The sequence below is a fragment of the Erythrolamprus reginae genome, chromosome 2 (genome assembly GCF_031021105.1).
Source record: "Erythrolamprus reginae isolate rEryReg1 chromosome 2, rEryReg1.hap1, whole genome shotgun sequence".
NCBI lineage: Eukaryota > Metazoa > Chordata > Lepidosauria > Squamata > Dipsadidae > Erythrolamprus > Erythrolamprus reginae.
The window spans coordinates 238,680,729-238,704,917 of record NC_091951.1 but is presented as its reverse complement, the minus strand read 5'-3'; the positions used below and the strand labels follow the sequence as shown (position 1 = coordinate 238,704,917).

Here is a 24,189-nt window from a genome sequence, read left to right as displayed (position 1 = left end):
GGAAAGAAGGAAGGTAAAATAAGGAAAGAAGAAGAAAGGAGAACGAAGAGGGAAGGAAAAAGAAAAGGAAGAAGGAAGGAAGGAAAGAAGGAAGGTAAAATAAGGAAAGAAGAAGAAAGGAGAATGAAGAGGGAAGGAAAAAGAAAAGGAAGAAGGAAGGAAGGAAGGAAGGAAGGAAGGAAAGAAGGAAGGTAAAATAAGGAAAGAAGAAGACAGGAGAACGAAGAGAGAAGGAAAAGGAAAAGGAAGAAGGAAGGAAGGAAAGAAGGAAGGTAAAATAAGGAAAGAAGAAGAAAGGAGAACGAAGAGGGAAGGAAAAAGAAAAGAAAGAAGGAAGGAAGGAAGGAAGGAAAGAAGGAAGGTAAAAGAAGGAAAGAAGAAGAAAGAAGAATGAAGAGGGAAGGAAAAGGAAAAGGAAGAAGGAAGGAAAGAAGGAAGGTAAAATAAGGAAAGAAGAAGAAAGGAGAACGAAGAGGTAAGGAAAAAGAAAAGGAAGGAAGGAAGGAAGGAAGGAAGGAAGGTAAAATAAGGAGAGAAGAAGAAAGGAGAACGAAGAGGGAAGGAAAAAGAAAAGGAAGGAAGGAAGGAAGGAAGAAGGAAGGAAGGAAGGAAGGAAAGAAGGAGATTATAGTGAGAGTGAAGGAGGGTCTCAGAGAAGTCTTGCCTTAGCACTTGGCTACCACAGGTGTCCCACCAATACGAGTGACATTAAGTTGGCCATGCCAACATCCAGCCACACACCCCAGCCCTCCAAGATCAAACACAACCCTAATGTGGCCCTCAATGAAATCGAGTTTGACATCCCTACTCTAAACTGAAACCGTTTCTACAGAAAGCCTAGGAAAAATGTACCATGAGGAGGGTGAACATAGTCTGTGCAACATTGAAGCCATGGCGCCAGTTGTGATAGGTAATCTTTCGGTAACCTTTACTGACTGAAAAAACAAACCTCACCAGGACCTGTGAAAATAAAAAGAGTTAATCAGTGCAAAACAACCATGTTACTAATTTAACAACTGCAGTGATTCACTTAACAACTGTGTCAATGCAAGCAGACAAAACTCTTTTTTAAAATTATTATTACTCCAGATTTGAAGAACAGTCTGCAAAAACGTTATCATTTACCTCCTGTGGAATTTGGAATTTTTTCACCACTCCAAGCTCATAGTACATTTGAAGGCCACATTTTACAAGATCAAGTTCAGTCCGTTCAAAATCAGAAAAGTGAAAGGCGTAAATTTCACATTCTTTAGGATCTGGAAGCATTTCTTTCTGGGGACAAAAAAGAATAGCCTTTCTAGTTTAGATTCCAGAGTGGAAGCAACAAGCTTTGCTCTCTGAACTGCCATAACAATAGTGACTATGCTTGCATCTAATCCTACTTCATGAGTTAGCAAACTGTGCAATAACTGGAATACACCAAACTAAACTTAGTTTAGATAGATTTCTGTCATGCAAAACAGTTTTGTCAGTATTTCATTTTACTTTTCCAAGATTTTGATTTGCTAATACTGTACAGTATTTGCAAAAATGGAACTGCGGTAAGCTCTGGTTAATTAAGCAAACCATTTATAGATCTATTGCCTGTCATCATCTCTCTTTTTTTGCAATTGATCAGAACTTGTGTTCATCTACAATCTCACAATGTTATGGTCAGATAGGAAGGCTACTCAGGTTTTTTAATCTGGATTCTTGATTATATTTGTGTTGTATTTAAATACTAATTGTTATTTAATAATTTAAATTCTTGCCTGTTTCCTGCCATTCCACATTTATAGTGTGCCCATATGTTAGCATAAAATTGTGTATTCCTGCAATGACCCTTGACTAATATTTGTATTCTATGACCACTATGAACAAACGAGGCTAGTGTTTTCCTCTGTAATGTGTTTGCTTTTGTAAAAATGTGGAATTTTTTTTTCTGCTCAGGGATTGCACCATATTAATGCTAAATCTATATTGCCTAAGATGAGCTGAGGTTCTTGGTTCATGCAAAACATGTCAATAAATGAAATTGGAAAGTTCTAGTGAATTCTCTTAGACGAAACTCTTTACTAAAATTAATACTTTTTTCAAACAATTTTCATTATTTCAAAAAAAAATATAAGTGAAATAGTGAGGTGAGTTTTCATTAAAGTCTAGAAAAATGTCTATGAAGAATCGGAGCAATCAAATGTGGTTTTGGCCTTTATATGCCCTGTGCTTAATAAATTATAAATCGAATAATAACAATTGGACCTGATCCAAATAGTTCAGGGTCCGACTCATAAGAAAGGGGGGGGGTCACACGCTTGACCTAATGTTTCTCTCGGGGCAATCTTTTCTTGGAAACCTCCAGTGTAGAGCTCCCATCACTCCAAGAAGTGAGCTGTTCTACTAAATAAAGAAATTTCTCCTTAGCTTCAGGTTGGATTTCCCTTTGACTAGTTTCCACCTATTGCTTCTTGCCCTGCCGTTAGGACTATGATCTTAGCACATCATTATCTGCCTAAATAATATTCTTCTATGTACAGTGGTACTTCTACCTAACAATGCCTATACTTACGAACTTTTCTAGATAAAAACTGGGTGTTCAATATTTTTTTGCCTCTTCTCAAGTACCATTTTCTACTTACAAACCCAAGCCTTTGAAACTGTAACTGGAAAAGGCAGGGAAAAGCCTCTGTGGGGCCTTTCTAGGAATCTCCTGGGGGGAAACAGGCCCGGAAAAGGTGTGGAGAACCCTCTGTGGGCCCTCTCTAGGAATCTCCTGGGAGGAAATAGGGTTGGAAAAGGTGGGGAGAAGTCTCCATGGGGCATCTCTAGGAATCTCCTGGGAGGAAACAGGGTCAAAAAAGGTGGGGAGAAGCCTCCGTGGGCCATCTCTAGGAATCTCCTTGGAGGAAACAGGGTCAGAAAAGGCAGGGAGAAGCCTCCATGGGGCCTCTCTAGGAATCTCCTGGGAAGAAACAGGGCCTCCACCCTCCCTGTGGTTTCCTCAATCGCACACATTATTTGCTTTTACATTGACTCCTATGGGAAAAATTGCTTCTTCTTACAAACCTTTCTACTCAAGAACCTGGTCACGGAACAAATTAAGTTCATAAGTAGATGTACCACTGTACTATGCAACCAAATAAAAGATTTCCCAGTTTAGATCTGTAATCTTTAAAAGAGGGACATGATGTCATAATAAGGCACTCACAACAATTGACACTCACTAGAAGTTCCCTCAGTTCATCCTCTTTACATTCGTTCACCTCTTTGCCAAACCTCTCTCTTGTTGGCTGTGGAAAAACACAGGCATGTTGAAGTTATGATCATACAAGAAGTATATTTTGGAATCTAAAACAGCAGATGGATAAATTTGCAACTATCCAGTATCCTCAACATATTTTTCTGACAATTTAATGACCCCCACCCAAAAAAGCAAAAAACTAACCAACAACCCCAATCTTGTTCAATGCTTGTTATCTACTGATGCTTAGTGACTGGTCTTATCTTGTAGCAGACTTTGTAGCAATCAAGATCCAAAGAATTCTCAATCCCTTAATAGTTGAAACAGAATTAATCAAGAAACAAGGAATAGAGAGGATTAGAATAGAGGCAAATCTTTAAAAGTCATACCAAAAGCTCTTGAAGTTCCTCTTGATCACATCGTACATGATAAAGCACCATATCCTGTGCGATATCCTTTCTGTTCTCCAGTTTATTCATCTTATCATAAGCATCAGTATTGAGCACGGACCAGCCCAGAAACTGGGTTAAGGACTTGAAAAACAAAGCAAAAATATTTTATTATTAAACCAGAGCTGATCTCCTTTTTGCCCTGACCGTTTCTTTTTCTCTGAGCTTTCAGTTTTTAATCCCCTTGAATATTACTTTTCCCCCTGTATTTGTATATCACTGCCATCCTTTCTATGTGAAAATGAAGTGCTCAAGGTGGCTATCTTCATTGATTGAAGCCAGAGAATAGCAAATTAAAAAAAAGCAACTGGCAGTAATATCAAAAAGATTTTCGGATAGCGGATTTATGGTACTGTTCTGTTCAGACATAATCTGTTAATAAAGTTGACTGTGTAAGCCAAGCCACTCATCCAGGAAGTTATGGAACTATTTCTTTGATAAGGAGTCCCAAATAGAATTTGAGCTCAAAATAAAAATAAATTACACACAAGGCAAAGAAAATGTAAAATAAGAGGACACAGGAAGAATGGGAGTTTACATAAGTGAAAGATATCAGGATAGGATATCTCCAGGACCGCCTTCTGCTGCACGAATCCCAGCGACCGGTTAGGTCCCAAAGAGTTGGCCTTCTCTGGGTCCCGTCGTCTAAAAAATGTCATTTGGCGGGTCCCAGGGGAAGAGCCTTCTCTGTGGCGGCCCCGACCCTCTGGAACCAGCTCCCCCCTGAGATTAGAACTGCCCCCACCCTCCTTGCATTTCGTAAACTCCTTAAACCCACCTCTGCCATCAGGCATGGGGCAACTGAGATAACTTCCCCAGGCCTATATTGTTTATGGATGGTATGTTGTGTGCATGTTTTTTAAATTATGGGTTTTTAGTTTTAATTATTAGATTTGTATTTTACATTGTTTTTCTATTACTGTTGTGAGCCGCCCCGAGTCTACGGAGAGGAGCGGCATACAAATTAAATAAATAAATAATTAATTAAATAATTAAATAAATAAATAAACATAAACAGATAAACAGATAAACAGATAAACAGATAAACAAATAAACAAATAAACAAATAAACAAATAAACAAACAAACAAATAAACAAACAAACAAACAAACAAACAAACAAATAAATAAATAATAGGGGGGGAAAGCTTTTTCCCAAAGTGGTATCCTATAAATGTGTTTGAGGACATTTAGAGGACTGCAACTTACAAACTTCCTCAGAATATGGCCAGTGGCCAGTTCGATATTAATATCAAGAAAGAAGTGAGATATCTGCTTACACATAAAAAGATCTACAAAGGAGTGGTATGTTAGGAGTAATATAAACTACTATTTAGAATATTATTAATCTTAATCTTTCACTAGATATTCTCAGACCAATGTTTCTTTATGTTCTATATGACAGTGATGTCGAATCTTTTTCTCGGGTGCCAAAAGGGCACACGTGCCCAGGATAGTGCCCACACCCATAATGCAATGCCCTCCCCCCACACATAAACTCACTGAAGCCTCTGGAGCCTGTGGATGGCAAAAAACAGGTCCAACAGACCTACGGAAGTTCATTTCTGAACTTTTGGTAGACCTGTTGGGCTGCGGCTTTCCTGAAGCCTGGGGAGGGTGAAAATGGCCTCCCCCACCCTCCAGAAGGCCGAAAATCAGCTGGCCAGCCCACACATGCACCCTGGAGCTAACATAGGGCTATATCTTGCATGCCTTCAGATATGGCTCTGTGTGCCACCTGTGGCACATGTGCCGTAGGTTTGCCATCACGACTCTATGAAGTCAAAACCCAAGACAACAATGGAAATGGAACTGTGCTGAATGAGTTGGTTTATTCTGTTTGTCACACTGGAAGTTAAATTAACCACTGCAGAATTGTATATGTGATCAACTGTTATATAGAAAACACACATTATGTTTTCATATCCATTAATTATGCCTACCTCCATTAGTGTTTCATCCTGTTCATCAAAGGGCTTCCCATCTTTTCTGTTGTAAAATGTAGCAACACCTACAATTTCTTCTTTTTTGTTGACGATTGGCATTGAGAGAACATTCTTGATGATCCATCCTGATTCATCAACAGCGCCTTTCTTAAAACACCAGCATGTCAGTATTAAACAGATCTAGTGCTAACATGCAGAACTAGCAATGATAAAGCTATTTATACGATGTGAATCTGTTACTAAAACAAATATGTGTAATGTTTTCTTTTTAACGTGGTTTTTATAGCAATAGACAAATTGATGTGCTCTGGATGATTTGCTCTTTAATCTGAGGACTTTGACTATGTTAGTAAGGAGCGCAGTGGGTCACATTGTTAGGACGTTGGGTTGGAGTTTAGAAAGCCTATGTTTGAGACTCATGTGGTGTTGTGTGGTGTGGTGAACTTCCATCATTCACTTCAGCTCTTTGACAGGGAACATGAAAGAAGTTTATTTATTTATTTATTTATTGGATTTGTATGCCGCCCCTCTCCGTTGACTCGGGGCGGCTAACAACAATGATAAAAAACAGCATATAACAATCCAATACTAAAACAACTAAAAAAACCGTTATTGTAAAACCAAACATACATACAAACATACCATGCATAAATTGTAAAGGCCTAGGGGGAAAGAATATCTCAGTTCCCCCATGCCTGAGGGCAGAGGTGGGTTTTAAGGAGCTTACGAAAGGCAAGGAGGGTGGGGGCAATTCTAATCTCTGGGGGGAGTTGGTTCCAGAGGGCCAGGGCCGCCACAGAGAAGGCTCTTCTCCTGGGCCCCGGCAAACGACATTGTTTAGTTGACGGGACCCGGAGAAGGCTCACTCTGTGGGACCTAACTGGTCGCTGGGATTCATGCAGCAGAAGGCAGTCCCTGAGATAATTTCCATGGTTCCATGGTTATTCCCATGCAACAGTGATATCTTAGCAACAGTGATGGCTTAGGACCAGGTTACCTACAGGACAATGTCCTGCCTCATGGATCCCAGTGGCTACTTAGACCCCACAGAGTTGGCCTTCTTCAGATCCCATCAGCCAAGTAGTGCCATTTAGCGGGATCTAGGAGAAGGGCCTTCTCTGTGGCAGCTCCGGTCCTTTGGAACCAATTCCCCCCAGAGATTCACACCGTTTCCACTCTCCCGGCCTTCCAGAAGATCTTAAAGACCCATCTTTGCTGGCAGGCCTGGGGCCGTTGAGCATGAACACTCTGCTCCTGGCCTATGGTATTTATTTTATTTATTCCATTTTTATGCCGCCCTTCTCCTTAGACTCAGGGCGGCTTACATGTTAGCAATAGCACTTTTTAACAGAGCCAGCATGTTGCCCCCACAATCCGGGTCCTCATTTTACCCACCTCGGAAGGATGGAAGGCTGAGTCAACCTTGAGCCGGTGATGAGATTTGAACCGCTGACCTGCAGATCTACAGTCAGATCTACAGTATGAATGGGTTGAGATGAATCGTTTGAATGATTGTAGGTACTGGGTTTTTAAGATTGTTTATAAATTGGCTTTCTGATAAGAAGGTTGGGTTTTTATAATTATTTATCTGTATTGTGTTTTACCTTGTAAGCCGCAGAAGGGCAGCCTAGAAATCCAACTAACTAACTAAATCTCACTGGCTAATCCTTTTGAAAACCATATTAGTTGAACAAAATATGTAAAAAATTTAGCCTGTAGTTCAAAAGATTTTGAGAACATTTGGTTGTCTATCCCAGTGTTTCTCAACCTTGGCAACTTGAAGATATCTGGACTTCAACTCCCAGAATTCCCCAGCCAGCATTCGCTGGCTGGGGAATTCTGGGATTTGAAGTCCAGATATCTCCAAGTTGCCAAGGTTGGGAAACACTGGTCTATCCATATAGACAATTGCTTTGCTAGATGTTGGGAAGAACCCAGCCTGGCAGGGAGAGGGATCAAGCAGAAACTTAGCCTGGAGTCATTGCACAACTTCAAAAATGTTAAGCTCCCTAAGTTCTTTATAATTTTATCTCTAATTGTCCTCAGGGATAGGTTGGCAGACAATGTTATAGGCACAACAAAATAAAATTGTTAGCTTTGAACTCTGCTCATCGTTCACACCTGGCACCAGAAAGCCAAATATGAACAGGCTTATAATACCTGAAATGTAAACATTTCATCCACTGCTATGTTCATAATATTGCAAATCTGAAAAATTGCAGAAAAAATACATGTCAATATATATTTTGCTGTTTTGAAAATTAAATAAAAAATGAAAGTACATACGATCGACATATTACGACTGTTCTGTGTTAGCAAAAACTTCAGAAGAGAAGGATTTAGGGGTAGTGATTTCTGACAGTCTCAAAATGGGTGAGCAGTGTGGTCGGGCGGTAGGAAAAGCAAGTAGGATGCTTGGCTGCATAGCTAGAGGTATAACAAGCAGGAAGAGGGAGATTGTGATACCGCTATATAGAGTGCTGGTGAGACCACATTTGGAATACTGTGTTCAGTTCTGGAGACCTCGCCTACAAAAAGGTATTGACAAAATTGAACGGGTCCAAAGACGGGCTACAAGAATGGTGGAAGGTCTTAAGCATAAAACGTATCAGGAAAGACTTAATGAACTCAATCTGTATAGTCTGGAGGACAGAAGGAAAAGGGGGGACATGATCGAAACATTTAAATATGTCAAAGGGTTAAATAAAGTTCAGGAGGGAAGTGTTTTTAATAGGAAAGTGAACACAAGAACAAGGGGACACAGTCTGAAGTTAGTTGGGGGAAAGATCAAAAGCAACATGAGAAAATATTATTTTACTGAAAGAGTAGTAGATCCTTGGAACAAACTTCCAGCAGACGTGGTTGGTAAATCCACAGTAACTGAATTTAAACATGCCTGGGATAAACATATATCAATCCTAAGATAAAATACAGGAAATAGTATAAGGGCAGACTAGATGGACCATGAGGTCTTTTTTGTGCTGTCAGTCTTCTATGTTTCTATGTGATCCAAGAATATATACATATTTCATTTTTTTAAAAAAAAATCAGGCCATTCTCATACCATGAGTGGCTATTGAAACTTCTCTTTGATTCAAATATAGTTCCTATTTGGGAAAATAAGCCCAGATTATCCATTAAGAATGTGTCACATAGATCTTTAGTTCTTGGCTAAAGTACTCTTGAGCTATGTAAAGATGTCAACACAAATACTTACAAAACCAGTTTCTGCCACATAAGCAGGGAGGCCACTACTCAGTGCCCAGTGATCTTCTTTGGGATTTCTAAATGGAATAAAACATTTAAAAAAATAGGCTTGGATAGAAAAAGAATGCACTTAAGTCACCCATGAAATGTACTTTCTATTCTTTCTTTACGTGCTTTTTAAAGTAGTCTAGTATTTTTTTTTTTCCAGAAAAAGCTCTATGAATTTGAACAATTAATTAAGGCAAGGAACAACAATGAATGACTTCCTAATGAAATATATACATATGGCTGCATTTTCACCATTTTCAGAAATAAACCAACATACAGTATATTACAGGTATCAACTGAAAATATGAAAAAAATTATGAAAAAATTGTGGCACGGAAGTTGATCTTTCAGAGTTTCAAATACCGTATTTTTCGGAGTATAAGACACACCTTACTTTTGGGGGAGGAAAATAGGGCAAGGGAATCTATCTACCAGGTATTCATTTGGCTAGCATCCTTAGTCTGTTCAGCTCCAGCACATTATTTTATCCCCTGGTTAGGGCTGAAAAAACCTTTTTCAGAGGAAGTAGGAATGAAAACAGGCCTGCAAAAACTTAGGGCAGGAAAACCTGCTTCGGAGGGAGTTTATTTTTATTCCTATAAAAATATATGCTGCAAGCCAAGAAGACTGTTAGCGTCCCTTTAGGGTGGAAAACTCTTTTTTCAGAGGGAGTAAGAGTAAAAACGAGCCTGCAAAGACTTAGGGCTGGAAAAAAGCTTCTTTAGAGGGAGTAGGAATAATAATAATAAATGAATAATAATTTATTAGATTTGTATGCTACCCCTCTCCGAAGACTCGGAGCCATAGTTCCCTCTAAGCTGAGCAGTGAGCAATCGCTCACTTAAAAATCATCATCAACTCAGAGTTTTCCAAACCTGCCCAGAAGCCGAGAGGGAAAGAGTGAGAGGGAAGGAGAGAGAGAGGAAGAGAGAGAAACAGATAGAAAAAAGAGAGGAAGGAAAAGAGAAAGAAAAAGAATGGGAGTAAGGAAGAGAGAAAGAAAATCAAAATCTAGTTTGAAACTAGCTCAACTATTTAAGTGGCATTTTGATATTGATAGAGTTGCCCTATTATGAGCTCACTGTTATAGACACACAGTACAGTATTTTATTTTGAAATTCTCTGAGGCAAAACAGGGTGGGTTTTTTATTTGTTTGTTTGTTTGTTTGTTTGTTTATTTATTATTTCTGTGCCGCTCAGTCCCGAAGGGACTGCCGCTCAGACACTATACTTTTCCGCCCCCCCCCAAAAAATTAGAGGGAACACTGCTCGGAGCAGCTCACAACAATAATACAAAATACAAATCCAAAGTTAAAAGCAAAAAGAGTTTTAAAACCCATAATTAAAAACAATCATACAACCCAAACAAACCATACATAAAACGGAGCAGCCGAGGGGTATATCGATTTCCCCATGCCTGGTGACAAAGGTGGGTTTTTAAGAGTTTGCGAAAGGCAAGGAGGGTGGGGGCAGTCCTAATCTCCGGGGGGAGTTGATTCCAGAGGGTTGGGGCCACCACAGAGAAGGCTTTTCCCCTGGGTCCTGCCAAACGGCATTGTTTTGTTGACGGGACCAGGAGAAAGCCAACTCTGTGGGACCTAATCGGTCGCTGGGATTCGTGCGGCACAAAGCGGTCCAGGAGGTAATCTGGTCCAATGCCATGAAGGGCTTCATAGGAAGCTAGGAAGATAGTTAGCCCCTAGTTAGGGCTGGGGGAAAAAAGCTTCAGAAAAGCTACATTTGGAATATAAGATGCACCCAAATTTTTAACCTCTTTTAGGTAGGGAAAAGGTGCATCTTATACTCCGAAAAATACGGCATGTGAACTATGGAATGGGTTCAAACTATGGGATGGGTTCAACTCCTCAGAACAATAGCTTTCTATTAAAAAAAAACCTGGGAAGGAATTACATAAGTTTGCATGAGACAAGGAATTACTTCCTCATTAAATCATTTTAGAGTATATTCTTTGGGTATATTTCTGGTAAAATATCTAGTTCATCACAGAACATATAGCACTGTCTAATCCATTCATATAGCTTCAATGTCACTGACACATTTACTTATCCAGATAACTTCGGGTTATAACCAAGATTGAGGAATGTCCCTCATCTCGGGCTCACCAGAGATCATCCATCAGAGAGACCAAAGCAGTTTCTGTGTTGTAGCCAGGCCTGAAAACCGATTGAAAAGGGTCTAGAATCTCAACCTGTGATTCTCAACCTGTGGTTGTGACCAGGGAAGGGCTACCAAAATTTTTACTAACACACTGTGGGCGTGGCTTATGCAGGATGCCCTGCATTTTCTTTCAACATCTTTCAGTGCAAATTGGGTGCTCTGGGGTGGAGTTCCATTTTTGCTACCCTACTGCATCACCCCTCCCCGTCCAGGCAGCAATCCATCCCTGGTTGGGACCCCTTTGGGGGTTGAATGACAATTTCACAGGGGTCGCCTAAGACCATGGGAAAAGACAAATTTCCCATGGTGTTAGGAACTAAAGCTTCTATTCTGACGCCTTGGAACATATTTTTACAATCAGAACAATCAGGCATTTACAGTGGGGGTCTCCCTCTGACCATCCTGACAATCAGCTTAAAGCTCTGTTGGGAGAATTGGCACTAGACATATGGTTGGGGGTCACCACAGCATGAGGAATTGTATTAAGGGGTTGCGGCATTAGAAAGGTTGAGAATCACTGATCCAGTTATGTAACACATACTGTTTGAGAGACTACGATAGGGCTCTTTGCAAAGATGCTATATATTACTTTTTCCCTTCCTTTTACTCTACAGTTATATTGGAGAGTTCATCTTAATTTTCTTCATTGATACTTTTAAAATATCTACATTTATCTTAACTTACATGATAGACTTTTTACTAGCTACAGATTCATTGTAGGACCCGTGCTTTAATTCATACATTTACACTTTTTAAAAAATAGAACCTAATTTCCCACCAAAATTAGAGACGCAGTCTATTACTTATTCTCATAAAAAGGTGTAAAATATGTTAGGTTGAAAGTTAATTATCTTCATAAGTGAGGGAACATCTGAGCTCAGTCACAACACTGCAAGTCTTTTTTCTCAGCTTGAGGCTCTCCAGATGGTAAAGACCATAACTGTAGGAATTCCCAAATAATTCTCAATTAAGCAGGCTGGTTGGAAATTCAATTTCAGCTGGTTCACACCAATTTGGACAAACCAGTTGTTAAATTACCGACGACCTGCTATCAAATTGGATTCTGGCCGCTGTGCTGCAATGGAGAAACGGGTAACAAAGTAATGGGATATGAGTTGATTTTAATGTAATGTAAGTTTTACTATTGTTAGTAAAAGTTAAAATAAGGTTGTATAAGGATTTTAGCGGGTTTTTTTATTTAGAAAAATGTATAAAGAGGGAGATGAAGCACTACGGCTTAGTTTTTAAGTTGTTAGAGATATTGTTTTTATTAATATTTAAAGGAATGTTGATGGTGAATTTAATTAGAGGACAATTGGGTTTATCAGGATGACAAAATTAGAAAGGAAGGATTAAGGGAGTGTGATTGATACTGAAATTAAATAGATGGGAATCAAGTTGTTTGTTGACTACCAATTAAATAGATGGGAATCAAGTTGTTTGTTGATTTACTAATTTGATACAATTTTATTGAAACAATAATAAATGGTATGTTGTCACTCATGCCCTCATCACCTCAAGGTTTGACTACTGTAATGCTCTCTACATGGGGCTACCTTTGAAAAGTGTTCGGAAACTTCAGATCGTGCAGAATGCAGCTGCGAGAGCAATCATGGGCTTCCCAAGGTATCCCCATGTTACACCAACACTCCGCAGTCTGCATTGGTTGCCGATCAATTTCTGGTCACAATTCAAAGTGTTGGTTATGACCTATAAAGCCCTTCATGGCATCGGACCAGAATATCTCCAGGACCGCCTTCTACTGCACAAATCCCAGTGACTGGTTAGATCCCACAGAGTTGGCCTTCTCCAGGTCCGGTCGACTAAGCAATGTTGTTTGGTGGGACCCAGGAGAAGAGCCTTCTCTGTGGCGGCCCCGGCCCTCTGGAACCAGCTCCCCCCAGATATCAGAGTTGCCCCCACCCTCCTTGTCTTTCGCAAGCTCCTTAAAACCCACCTCTGTCGTCAGGCATGGGGGAATTGAAATTTCCCTTCCCCCTAGGCTTATAGAATTTATACATGGTATGCTTGTATGTATGAGTGGTTCTTTAAATTGGGGTTTTTTAGATTGTTTTAATATTAGATTTGTTTACATTGTCTTTTTATATTGTTGTTAGTCTCCCCGAGTCTTCGGAGAGGGGCGGCATACAAATCTAATAAATACAAATATAAATTGTAAGAATTTATCTGGAGAGAAAAAAAGCCTTTTCTCAGAGAAACGGGTAACAGAGCGGCTAGTGTGAGGGAAGGAGAAAGCCACTCTCCCTCTTTTTTTCTCCCTGCTCCTCCTCCTTATGTCAGCCGCTCTGTTGTGGTTAGCTCTGGCCTAGCTCCTGCCCCAAGGAATGTGGATGTGGGGGAAACATCCACATGCCGCAGGCCTGTTTTGCTCCCGGTGGAATCTGCTGATGAAGGCTCCTCTGACCAAGAAGACATGAGTGACAGGGAGGAGGAGAGTGTGGCAGACAGCTCAGAAGGAGACCAATTATCTAGCTCCTCCTTGGATTCGGAACAAGAGTTAATGATACAGCCACGCATGCGGAGAGCGATGCATAGGCAGCAACAACTGAGAGATTATTATCAAAGAAAATGAGGCCACCTGTGGTTGGGTGGGGCTGTGGTAATTAGTGAGGCTGCTATAAATAGCAGCCTGTGGGTTTGGCCATTGTGGAGGATTATGTGATCGTTGTGTTTCGTGCCTGCCTTGCTGACTTTGACCTTGGTGTGTTGATTTTTCCCCACTTTGAAACTAAACCAGAGCAGAGTGTGTGTCACTTTGTGAAAGAAAAAGGACTGTGAATTGCCTCACAGCTACAAGCTAAGTATGTAAGAACTGATAAGGGACTTGTACCAATTACCAGTTTGTTTGGAGACGAGTACTCTTTGCTATACAAAAAGAGTGCTTAGTTTAGTTGAATTTTCGTTATAAAGAACATTGTTTTGAATTTTCAAATGTGTGTGTGTCTGAAATTTGTACCTGTGAATTTTCGGTAGGATTCTACCAGAGAGCCCGGCAGAACACACTCCATTGCCCATTTCTTCATTGCAGCACAGCGCCCATGATCCACTGTGATAGCAGGAATGTAATTTAACAATTGGTTCGCCCAGGCCCAGGTTGGCCATCGAGGGAGGTTTGTCCAGCATGTGAGATAGAGCTGGAGGACAGAGATGGGCTCCATCTCCCACAACAGCTGGCTTGACCATGGGCGAACCTGTTGTTAAATTATTTGAATCCCTCTACTGGGACAGGGAATCTCTCATGCTATGGTCCATGGAGCGGCGAAGAGTTGGGCTGAACAACAATAATCCATAGACTAGATTGGAGGAATTGACAGCATACTACTTTGTATCAATGCTCCCCTCCCTGTAATTATTTTAGTTTACTTACGGGATAATTTTAATTTCTTCCTTTCCATGTAAAATGTAATCAATGACCTTATAAAAGGCAATTTCCTACAAAAAATAGAAACCAGAGTTGACATTCATAATAGGAGAGTCAACAGAGAATGATATCTTATTTGGTTAGTGATTTACCCTGCCATCTGGAGTTCGAGGTCCTGAATAAGATGGAACTTCACCCATTAGTACTGGCCACAAGTCAAAGAATTCCTAGAAAGTGAAATAAAAGTTATAAGAGACGTACAATTTAAAAAGTAGAACTATTCCTAATACACGTTTTTTTTAGTTGGGAGAAATATCTTTTCCAAACAGATACTTTTTATGAGACTATTTTTAACACTGTATGATAGATTTTGGTAAATTAGATTTGCAAATTACTCATCTGTGTAATAATGGAATCTGTTTTAAACATTTGCATCATTTTTCCCTTGCTGAAATCCAAGTAACTCAAGTAAATCCTAAAATTTAAATACATGAAATTTGCATATGAAAAATCCCAACTTTCATCCCTGTCATCTCCAGTGGGAAAAAGATGAGCTATTGCCACTGGCATGGAAATAATAAATGAATTTAACCATTAAAGTGATACAAAATTGGGGAAAATGTTCTCTCCCAAATTGTTTGACTTACACAATAGGAAACTGTGGCAGGCAAATGCTGTATATCAATGACTGAGCACATAATTTGTGTGCAGAAAGGCCAATTTATGAAACTAAATTGGAACTCATTACCGGACTCTGTGGTGTCAACCCCCAACCCCCAACATTTTTCCCTTAGACTATCCATGACTGACCTCACCAGGTTCCTTAGAGGTCAGTAAGGGGTGAGCATAAGTGCAGTAGTGTGCCTTCCGTCCCCTGTCCAATTGTCTCTCCTATATTTTATATCCTTTCCTCTACGCTTCATTGATGTATTCTATTCTCATATCTTTTCTTCTATCCTTTCCCTGTTATTTACTACTACATGTTTTATTCTCTTTAATTTTCAATAAATAAATATATATATATATATATATATATATATATATATATAAATAAACAAGCAAACAAACAAACAAACAAATAAATAAATGGTCTCCTTGATACTCTCTGTACTTGGTTGCTCTTGCACTGATGACAGTGAAGGGCTACCAAACTTTTTATTACCACATTGTGGGCGTGATTTATGCAGGACGCCCTGCATTTTCTTTCAACATCTTTCAATGCAAATTGGGTGATCTGGGGTAGAGCTCCATTTTTGCTACCCCACTGTGTCATCCCCCCACCGTCCGGGCATCAGCCCCACCTCTGACTGATGATGTTATCTAGTTTGGTAATGAAACGTCTGCAAGAAATCCAACAAGCTAAGAGAGGATCCATAATTCAACCTGGAGCTACAAATATTCTCTTCTATCAAAACTAAATGTATTAGGGGAATATTTTGAAGAATAGCAGATAATAACAATGTCAATTTTGCACTAATTTGTTTCTTTCATTCTGGTTTTACTGCACAAATATTTTGATGTAGGGTAAATGGAAGAGGACATGAAAATACATAAATAGAAATAGATAAGTGTATCTATTTCTATTTTGGAAATAGATGAGTGTATATTGAGCCACACTTAGGAACAATTTACCTTTTGCTTACTCATATCCAGAAGGCCTACTGAATACCTGTCACAGTTCAAATACGCTCTCACTGTGTAAAAAGATTTGTGGAATTGTCTTTCGATGTCAGTCAGTTCCTCAAATACTTTATTGGCTGACCACATTAAAACCTGTAGCAGAGCAAAGCCAGAAAGATAAATTGCCTAGACAATCTACCGAATTAAGAAGCATGATTTCTGATTTTGCCTTATTTCTGTCTTAATAAAAATTAGATCTCATGGACAGGACAGGCTCCATACACAATTTATTGTATAAATTACATTAAATGTTAAAATTCATTGTCGTTTCCTTTTAAATGCTTCCTTGCTTGTTTGATGCATGATATTTGAACATCCCTAAGGACAATAATTTTTAATGGGAAAAAATAGTGATTACACTATGATATGTGTACACAAACACGCACACACACACACTGGTATATGTCTGATTGTGTAAGAAAGAGAAAGAGAATGATTGTATACAAATACATATGTTCTGAGATGTGTTTGGTAATGATTGTATATGGATACATCTGTGGGTGGGTGTGTATATAAATATGATTTTGATACACCCCCAATCAAATTGGAAGACTCTAATCGGCACACAATAGAATGATAGTAGGGAAAACAGCAATAGAATGGTACCTTGGAACTCAACTGTTTTGAAATTCATTGAATTTGGTATTTAAAGCATTTTGACCTGTAAATATTGTCCTGGTAATCATAATTTGTTTGGTACTTGTTGTGTTCCTACATAAATACTCATTATGTAAATATGTTATGTTAATATCTTATGCTAATTTACATTGTTTACATACCGGCCGTGGATTGGTTAAACCACGGCTGGGAAATTCGAGCGACTGTCAAAGCCCCACCTACAAGGAAAAATCCTTTAAAAAGCAAAACCAAGAAATATAAGAAGGCAGAAAAGGTTCGACCTGTTTTGGTTTCAGTAAGGTTTTTTTCCAGCCCTGTTCTGGTTTTGTCACCTTTCTATGATCCTCAAGACATATTGTCCGTAATTTCTGAAAGCCCTTTGACAGAAGATGTTCTGGTCAAAACAAAACAGTCCTGGGTCACAGACACAGTTTGAGAATTCGTTAAAAAAATGGCACCTTCTACACACATACATTTGCACACACACACACACACACATCTGAACAGATACAGTAGGTTTAGAGATAATGGATAAGCTTAGAGAAATTTCCTCACCTGACCTTTTCGTGTTTCGCAATTATGAAGGTAGCTCAGATGATAAATCTTCAGGTTCAAGGAGGCAAAGTTGAGATACTTCAGGAACAGCTGAGACGTTAAAAAAGACTTTGGTCAGTGACGCAACATATGGCAATGCAGTTACATTTAAATGTAGATATTGGGGACTAGAAAATGTCTCAGAAGACAGTTTTCCAGTACAGTGTTCCCTCAACTTTTGCGGGGGATGCGTTCCAAGACTGCCCGCGAAAGTCGAATGTATGCGAAGTAGAGATGCGGAAGTAAATACACTATTTTTGGCTATGAACAGTATCACAAGCCTTCCCTTAACACTTTAAACCCCTAAATTATAATTTCCCATTCCCTTAGCAACCATTTAGATTATTACTCACCATGTTTATTTATTAAAGTTTATTTTAAAAAAAATTATTAAAGGCGGACAAAAGTTTGGTGATGACATATGATGTCATCGGGTGGGAAAAACCGTGGTATAGGGGGGAAAACCGCAAAGTATTTTTTAATTAATATTTTTGAAAAACCATGTATAGACTTTTCGTGAAGTTTGAACCCGCGAAAATCAAGGGAACACTGTACTTACATTTTCATCTGCACTGGTGAAAAAAGGACCTCTGATTTTATTCACTGCCATGATTACAGCAACCACATCTTTGCCATTCATTATTGGTGTGGCAAGAATGTTCTTTGTAGTCGACCCAGTGAGTTCATCAACAAATGTATTAAACTGTTGGCACTGTTTTGAAAAAAAGAAAGAAATGGAAGAAATAAGAACACTTAACATTTAACCTAACAGCCAAACCCTTTAAAAAACTCTTCTTAATACAGCATATACAATAATATAGGCATTATATTAGATTTTTTTTGTTCCAAAATTACCTTGGTTTGACTTCTAAAATCCTGTTAAAAACAGTGTTGCCATGTTTGGTAGGTTGTCCTTTAGAGGTACAATGACAGGGAGATACCAACATGTAGGTCACACTGAATGGGAGGAGTTTTGACCCAAATTTGGAACTGATCTGCAGCAAAGCTATATCATCCGTTGGGGTGGGGGGACCATGTTTGAGATTTTACGTTGACTTTTAAGTATTTGAGTCCAGCACTGCCTCTCCATGGACTCACAACCTGTCTCCTTTCATTTAAATAATTATATACTGCTCAAAAAATAAATAAAGGGAACACTCAAATAACACATCCTAGATCTGAATGAATGAAATATTCTCATTGAATGCTTTGTTCTTTACAAAGTTGAATGTGCACAACAGCATGTGAAATTGACTGTCAATCAGTGTTGCTTCCTAAGTGGACAGTTTGATTTCACAGAAGTTTGATTTCCCTGGAGTTATACTGTGTTGTTTAAGTGTTTCCTTTATTTTTTTGAGCAGTGTATGTAATATTCTGCTTGCTCTGTTCTTCAAAGTAAAAATTCACCACTTTACTCAACTGGATGCCATAGAGATCAGCTGGCAATTAAATAGGAAAAAATTCACTAGGGAAAAAGGTGGAAGCTGCTAGAGGGCATTCAACCGGGGAAGGGTAAATTACACAATAACGCCTATTTAAAATATCACACCTCAGGCAAAAGGGAATCAAACTGGTTTTAATTCCACGTGGAAGGGACTATTTGTTTACCTTACCTACTGTATCCTACCTACAGGCCTGTGATGAACAAATGACCCGCTTATGAAAGCTTACTTAACAATGAAGTAATCTCAGCAGAGACCACTTACAGACTGCAGGGATTTGAAATTAATAATACTGTGCAGACACAATAGGACACAATCTGGGTTTGAAGACTGAGAAGAAGTTCAATATATTTGTGCCCTATGGCGCAAACATTTGTCATCTGGGAGGATTTGTTTGTTTGTTTGTTTGCTTGTTTATTTATTTGTTTGGATTTTTTGCTGCCCCTCTCCGAAGACTTGGGGCGGCTTGCAACATATAAAAGAACAGTAAAAACATATTAAATCCAAATTTAAATTAAACTAACTAATCTAAAACCCCAAATCATTAAAAACCAATCACTCTCAGTCAAACATACATTCCATTCATCATCTGGGAGCTAATGTCTAGTGGCCCAGGCCCGTCGGTACAAGTGGGTCTTCAAGTTCTTGCAAAAGGCGAGGAGGGTGGGGGCAGTACGAAACTCTGGGGGGAGTTGGTTCCAGGGGGCTGGGGCCCCCACAGAAAAGGCTCTTCCCTAGGCCCCGCCAGGCGACATTGGCGGGACCTGGAGAAGGCCGACTCTGTGGGATCTGACCGGTCACTGGGACTCATGTGGTATACCTTCAGTATGTTTATCCTACAGGAATCTCCCCAGATTGGTAACTTTCCCTGGAAACGACTAGATAAAGCTCAATGGTATTCAGGATAGAGTGGTGTGTGTGTGTGTGTGTGTGTGTGTGTGACCTTGCTTCTCATGTTTACCCAATGATTCCATGCTAATTTCCCCCTTGGGTACTCCTACAAATGTTCAACTCAGGTACTTTGCCAAAGGCACTATTCCTAGACTGCCACAACACTTGTCCTTGATTAACCAAGTTAATTCACAGCATATGAAAATGCTCTAGTTTCTATCTTGAGAGGTTGATAGTCTGAGGAGCTTAAGTGCAGGTGAGTCATTTTCCATTGTCAACAATTTCCATTTCTCTCTCTTAAGATCTCCCCCCTCCTCATTTTGGAGTACTGTATCTATTTCTTTTCTTAGCAGGGAGATGGGCCCTGACAGCTTGTTGGCTTCCTCCTCTTAGCAACAGTACTGTTTACCCAATGAATGGCAACAGTAGGGGCACAGTGTTCTCCAGATGATTAACTAGAAGGATCATGGATTGGTTCTCAACTCTTCAAGGTCAATTGTAGTGTGAGCAAACCTGGTTAGCTTCAACCTGTTTCTTGGAGAGTGAAGCCAGTAGCAGTGTGGAAGTGCTTTGGAAATGAAAACGGTGGCTATATGGTGATATATTCACACCCTTCTCACCTGAAAAACTTTTCTTAAGCAAACTGGCATTAGCAAATTATATCTGAAAATTCATTGGATGTGAACTAAAATCTCTAAGTTATTTAAAGAACTTAGAAAGAGCCCTGTATTATTGGACTAAATAACCGTCTACTTAAATGTCTGGCCACCAATAGGAGAAGATGTCCATGCTTCCAAATACCAGGCATCTTGAAGCATGTCCCTTCTTGTGCACCAATCATACTTCACTAATTCAGAACCCTGTAATTCTTCAAAATTGTTTGATGATACAAACTTAAGTTTGGTTGCTTGAAACAAGATAGTTCTGATGATGTTTCAATGACCAAGGGGAGGAGATGTCCACCTATAGGACCTCAGTTGCATAATGATTTGACTGGTTTGACTCAACCTACTTCTCCTTATACTTGAGGGATGGGTGTATATGCATTTGCAGCAAAAAAGTCACTTTGGGCTGGAATTAAGAAGGTAGATATACCCTAAACTGCTATGGGGTTACCTGAATATCTCATGTGGTCTGAAAATTTAAGGGATAGCCAGTGCTTTGAATCACTCTTCTTAGATTCAACCTAAGAGTCATTATGTGAGATGGGCAGCTATGTAAATATGATAAATACATTTTTTAAAAGTTTATGCAAATCTATTATGTAAAGTTCATCGTTCTCTCCACCCTCCAAAATATAATCTATTGTGCAAGAGCAGCTTAAATGATGCTAAACCTCCCATCAATGGACATACCAGTTCAGAGTCAGAGATGATAGCTTTGGCCTCTACATCATCTCTATAGAAATATCCAAGCCAGTATGGCAAAGATATTCAACTGAATTACCATGGCATTGAAAAGGAAGGTATGGGGAGGGGAAAAAGAGGAAAAAAGTATCAGTAATGCCCCATTGGGCAGTCAAGAAGAATCCACAAAGAAAGTACAGGAGGAAAAATCCAAAGTGGTAGAGACAAGGAGCAAACCAGCGGTTTGGATGAATGAATGAATCAATCAATCAATGAATGAATCAATGAATACATTCCACAAAATGCTAATAACAGTCTAGCCAGTAACATACAGATTTAAAATGAATGAACAGATCAAAAGGAAAAAGAAAAAAACAACCCCAAAAATAATATAAGGAAGAGAATAAATAAGAGAACTTAATTTCTAAAGAAAAGGAAGACAATGAAAAGACCTTTGCTGTGCTAAATCACAAGAGAATGGATAAATAGATGAACACACGAGGAATGTAAATACAATTATTCTGTTTTTCTTATTGTTTCTAAATTTGTAAAAGGATTCTTATGCTACAACTCATGATCTTTGATTTAAAGTGCTGCTGCACATCAAGTAAAGAAATATCTAAACAGCCAACCCATCTCTCTCCATAATAAATACGCTTCTACAGTGGTAACTTGGTACTCACCATTAATTGGTTCTGTGAGGCATGATGAGTGCCAAAAACAATGAGCACCAAAGAAAATTTCCCCATAAGGTAAATTGTAGTGAGTTACAAGGTAGCCAACATTGACAGGTTCTAGCCTGTGCACTGAGTACCAAGCAAATGATGTACAGGTCAAAATTTTCATGTTAAAATGCATTGAGTAGCAAATTTGATGTGTTTCAAAGCAGCTAAGCAGCTGTTATATTTACTGGGGTTTTTTTTCCCTATTAAGAACATGAGCAGACTGTGCTGGATCAGACCAAAGGTCTATCCAGCATTTTGAGTTGACCAGGGAGATGAATCCAGGAAACCAAGTTCATGATATAAGGACAATTATCCTCTCTATTATTGTTTATAACCAATGTTAGTTAGGTTATGTTGTCTTCAATTCTGGGGATGATAGCCACTCAACAAGAGTTTTGTCCTTTGAATATACAATCCCATGTAACTGTCTTCTCTTCCTTTGAAACTTACTTTTATATCTACTAGGGCATTTTGAAGCAGCAAATTCCAAATTCCTTAACAGATGTCTGATGTTCTTAATTACTTCTGAATCTCTTACATTTTAAGTCATTGGAACAAGCTGCCTCTAGAAGTTGTAATCACTAGAAAGTTTTAAAGAAATGATTGGATAACCATTTGTCTGAAATGGTATAGGGCAGTGATAGCGTACCTATAGGACGGGTGCCATAGGTGGCACACGGAGCCATATCGGCTGGCATGTGAGCCATTGTCCTAGTTTAGCTCTAACATGCATGGGAGGGTGTTTATGGCTTCCAGAGAGCCTCTGGGGGGTATGGAGAAGGGCGTTTTTATCCTCCACCGGCTCCAGGGAAGCCTGCGGAGGGTGAAACATGAGCCTACTGGCCCCACCACAAGTTGGGAAACAGTCCATTTCCTGCCTCCAGAGGGCCTCTGGGAGGTGAGGGAAGCTGTTTTTGCCCTCCCCAGGCATTGAACTATGGATGTGGGCACTCACGCATGCGCGATGGCATACACCCATGCTTTTTCAGCATCCGAGGAAAGAAAGGTTTGCTATCACTGATATAGGGTTTCTCGCCTATGCAGGGGGTTGGACTAGAAGACCTCAAAGGTCCCTTCCAACTCTTCTATTCTATTCTATTCTACTCTATTCTATTCTATTCGAAAATCATTTTCAATTTTTAACTCACTATGAATTATTTTATATTTCTCCATACCGATATTTTCTTAGGACAAAGATGGGCAACCAGATGATCTCCATAATAATTCTCACAATCCCTTGCTTAGAGCATGCCCGTTGGGGCTAAGGAGAGGTAAAGTTGACATTAAGTTGTCTACTTCAATCTAAAATAGACTATATTTTTTCTCAAGGGGAACTGTATCTCCAGTGACTTCCTGAAAGTCCACCAGGAATTGCCAGATAAAGATAAAACTTCCTACTGAACAGCTTCATCTCCGTGTAACTTCATGGACACCTCCATTGCTACTGTCTTTTTCAAGGGTATATTTCTGCAACTTTTCAATCTAACCTACATCCTTGGTCTCCCAAACATATCCTGGCCAGGACTGACCCTGCTTAGCTGTTTGAGGTCAACCAAGGGTGGCTAGGTGCAGTTGGTAGTCCCTAAATCACAGTAAAAGAATCCCAGTCTTCTTAAAACCCTCCTGAAATATGAATGGTAGTCATTTTTTATTCTTTGGCACTTATCAATAACAGAATAACCTCAAGCCTTACCTCAAGAGCATTCTGGATGTTTATGGTTCTCTTGGTCTGCGCAACATGCCCCAATACGCCTGTGTCCAGCGGGAAAACAATTTCAGAGTCAGAGGTCACCAGACATTCTTCCAAGGTGCTATCCTTATGAACATTGAACAGCCGGCTAGCCAACTCTGGGGTGCCATTTCGCTGCCTGTACATAAACAGACTGCACCACATAGCATTGATGAGAGCACTGATTCTTTTGAGGGTCTTGAAGACCACCTTCTCCATGTTGATGCTTTCCTGCATGTCTTGTATCAGCTCAAAAAGATTTTCTGTTTCTACCGGGTCCATCCCCTCGAAACCTATGCTGTCTTCTGAGGACTGTTCACCATTCACCTTGGGACAGAAGCCTCTATCCTCCAGTTTCTTTGAGAAATACTGCTGGGCAAAATCTGGATTGCTATCCAAGAAAGTTTCGACTTCCTCTTTGTTGATGCTCATGATGGGAAATGTTGATTCTGGAGCCTTCGGGCCACGGCTGTGCAGAATAACGTGGTCCCACAAATACAGGGTTTGTGTAGAGTGTGGAGATTATCATCAGCAAGGCAATTATCCAACAACAAGCTATTGTTTTGACCAGGGTGTGGGAGAACAGATCTTCTTAACCAAGCAGCTTAAATGACTAGTTTCAAATAAGGGCGTATGTACAGGTGATTATGATTTCCCCCTCTCTTAATGGCAATAGTAGAACTGAAATAAGCTTCTTGGAGTCTAATTAAATGCACACAGCTCAATTGTAATCCTTAG

General features: G+C 39.6%; 1 protein-coding gene across 1 annotated transcript in view; it reads right to left on the bottom strand.

The window, feature by feature from the left end:
* PDE6B (phosphodiesterase 6B) overlaps positions 1–23,883 on the bottom strand; it is a 47,649-nt gene extending 23,766 nt beyond the window's left edge. The window contains exons 1-13 of the mRNA XM_070736216.1: positions 23,416–23,883; positions 17,878–18,030; positions 17,280–17,369; positions 16,059–16,199; positions 14,579–14,653; positions 14,433–14,497; positions 8,829–8,895; positions 7,772–7,819; positions 5,609–5,758; positions 3,607–3,750; positions 3,201–3,266; positions 1,126–1,272; positions 853–960 (exon numbers count right to left, since the gene is read on the bottom strand). Coding sequence (XP_070592317.1) covers positions 853–960; positions 1,126–1,272; positions 3,201–3,266; positions 3,607–3,750; positions 5,609–5,758; positions 7,772–7,819; positions 8,829–8,895; positions 14,433–14,497; positions 14,579–14,653; positions 16,059–16,199; positions 17,280–17,369; positions 17,878–18,030; positions 23,416–23,883 — 1,722 coding nt within the window. The remainder of the gene's footprint in view (positions 1–852; positions 961–1,125; positions 1,273–3,200; positions 3,267–3,606; positions 3,751–5,608; positions 5,759–7,771; positions 7,820–8,828; positions 8,896–14,432; positions 14,498–14,578; positions 14,654–16,058; positions 16,200–17,279; positions 17,370–17,877; positions 18,031–23,415) is intronic.
* Between the last annotated feature and the right edge of the window lie 306 nt (positions 23,884–24,189).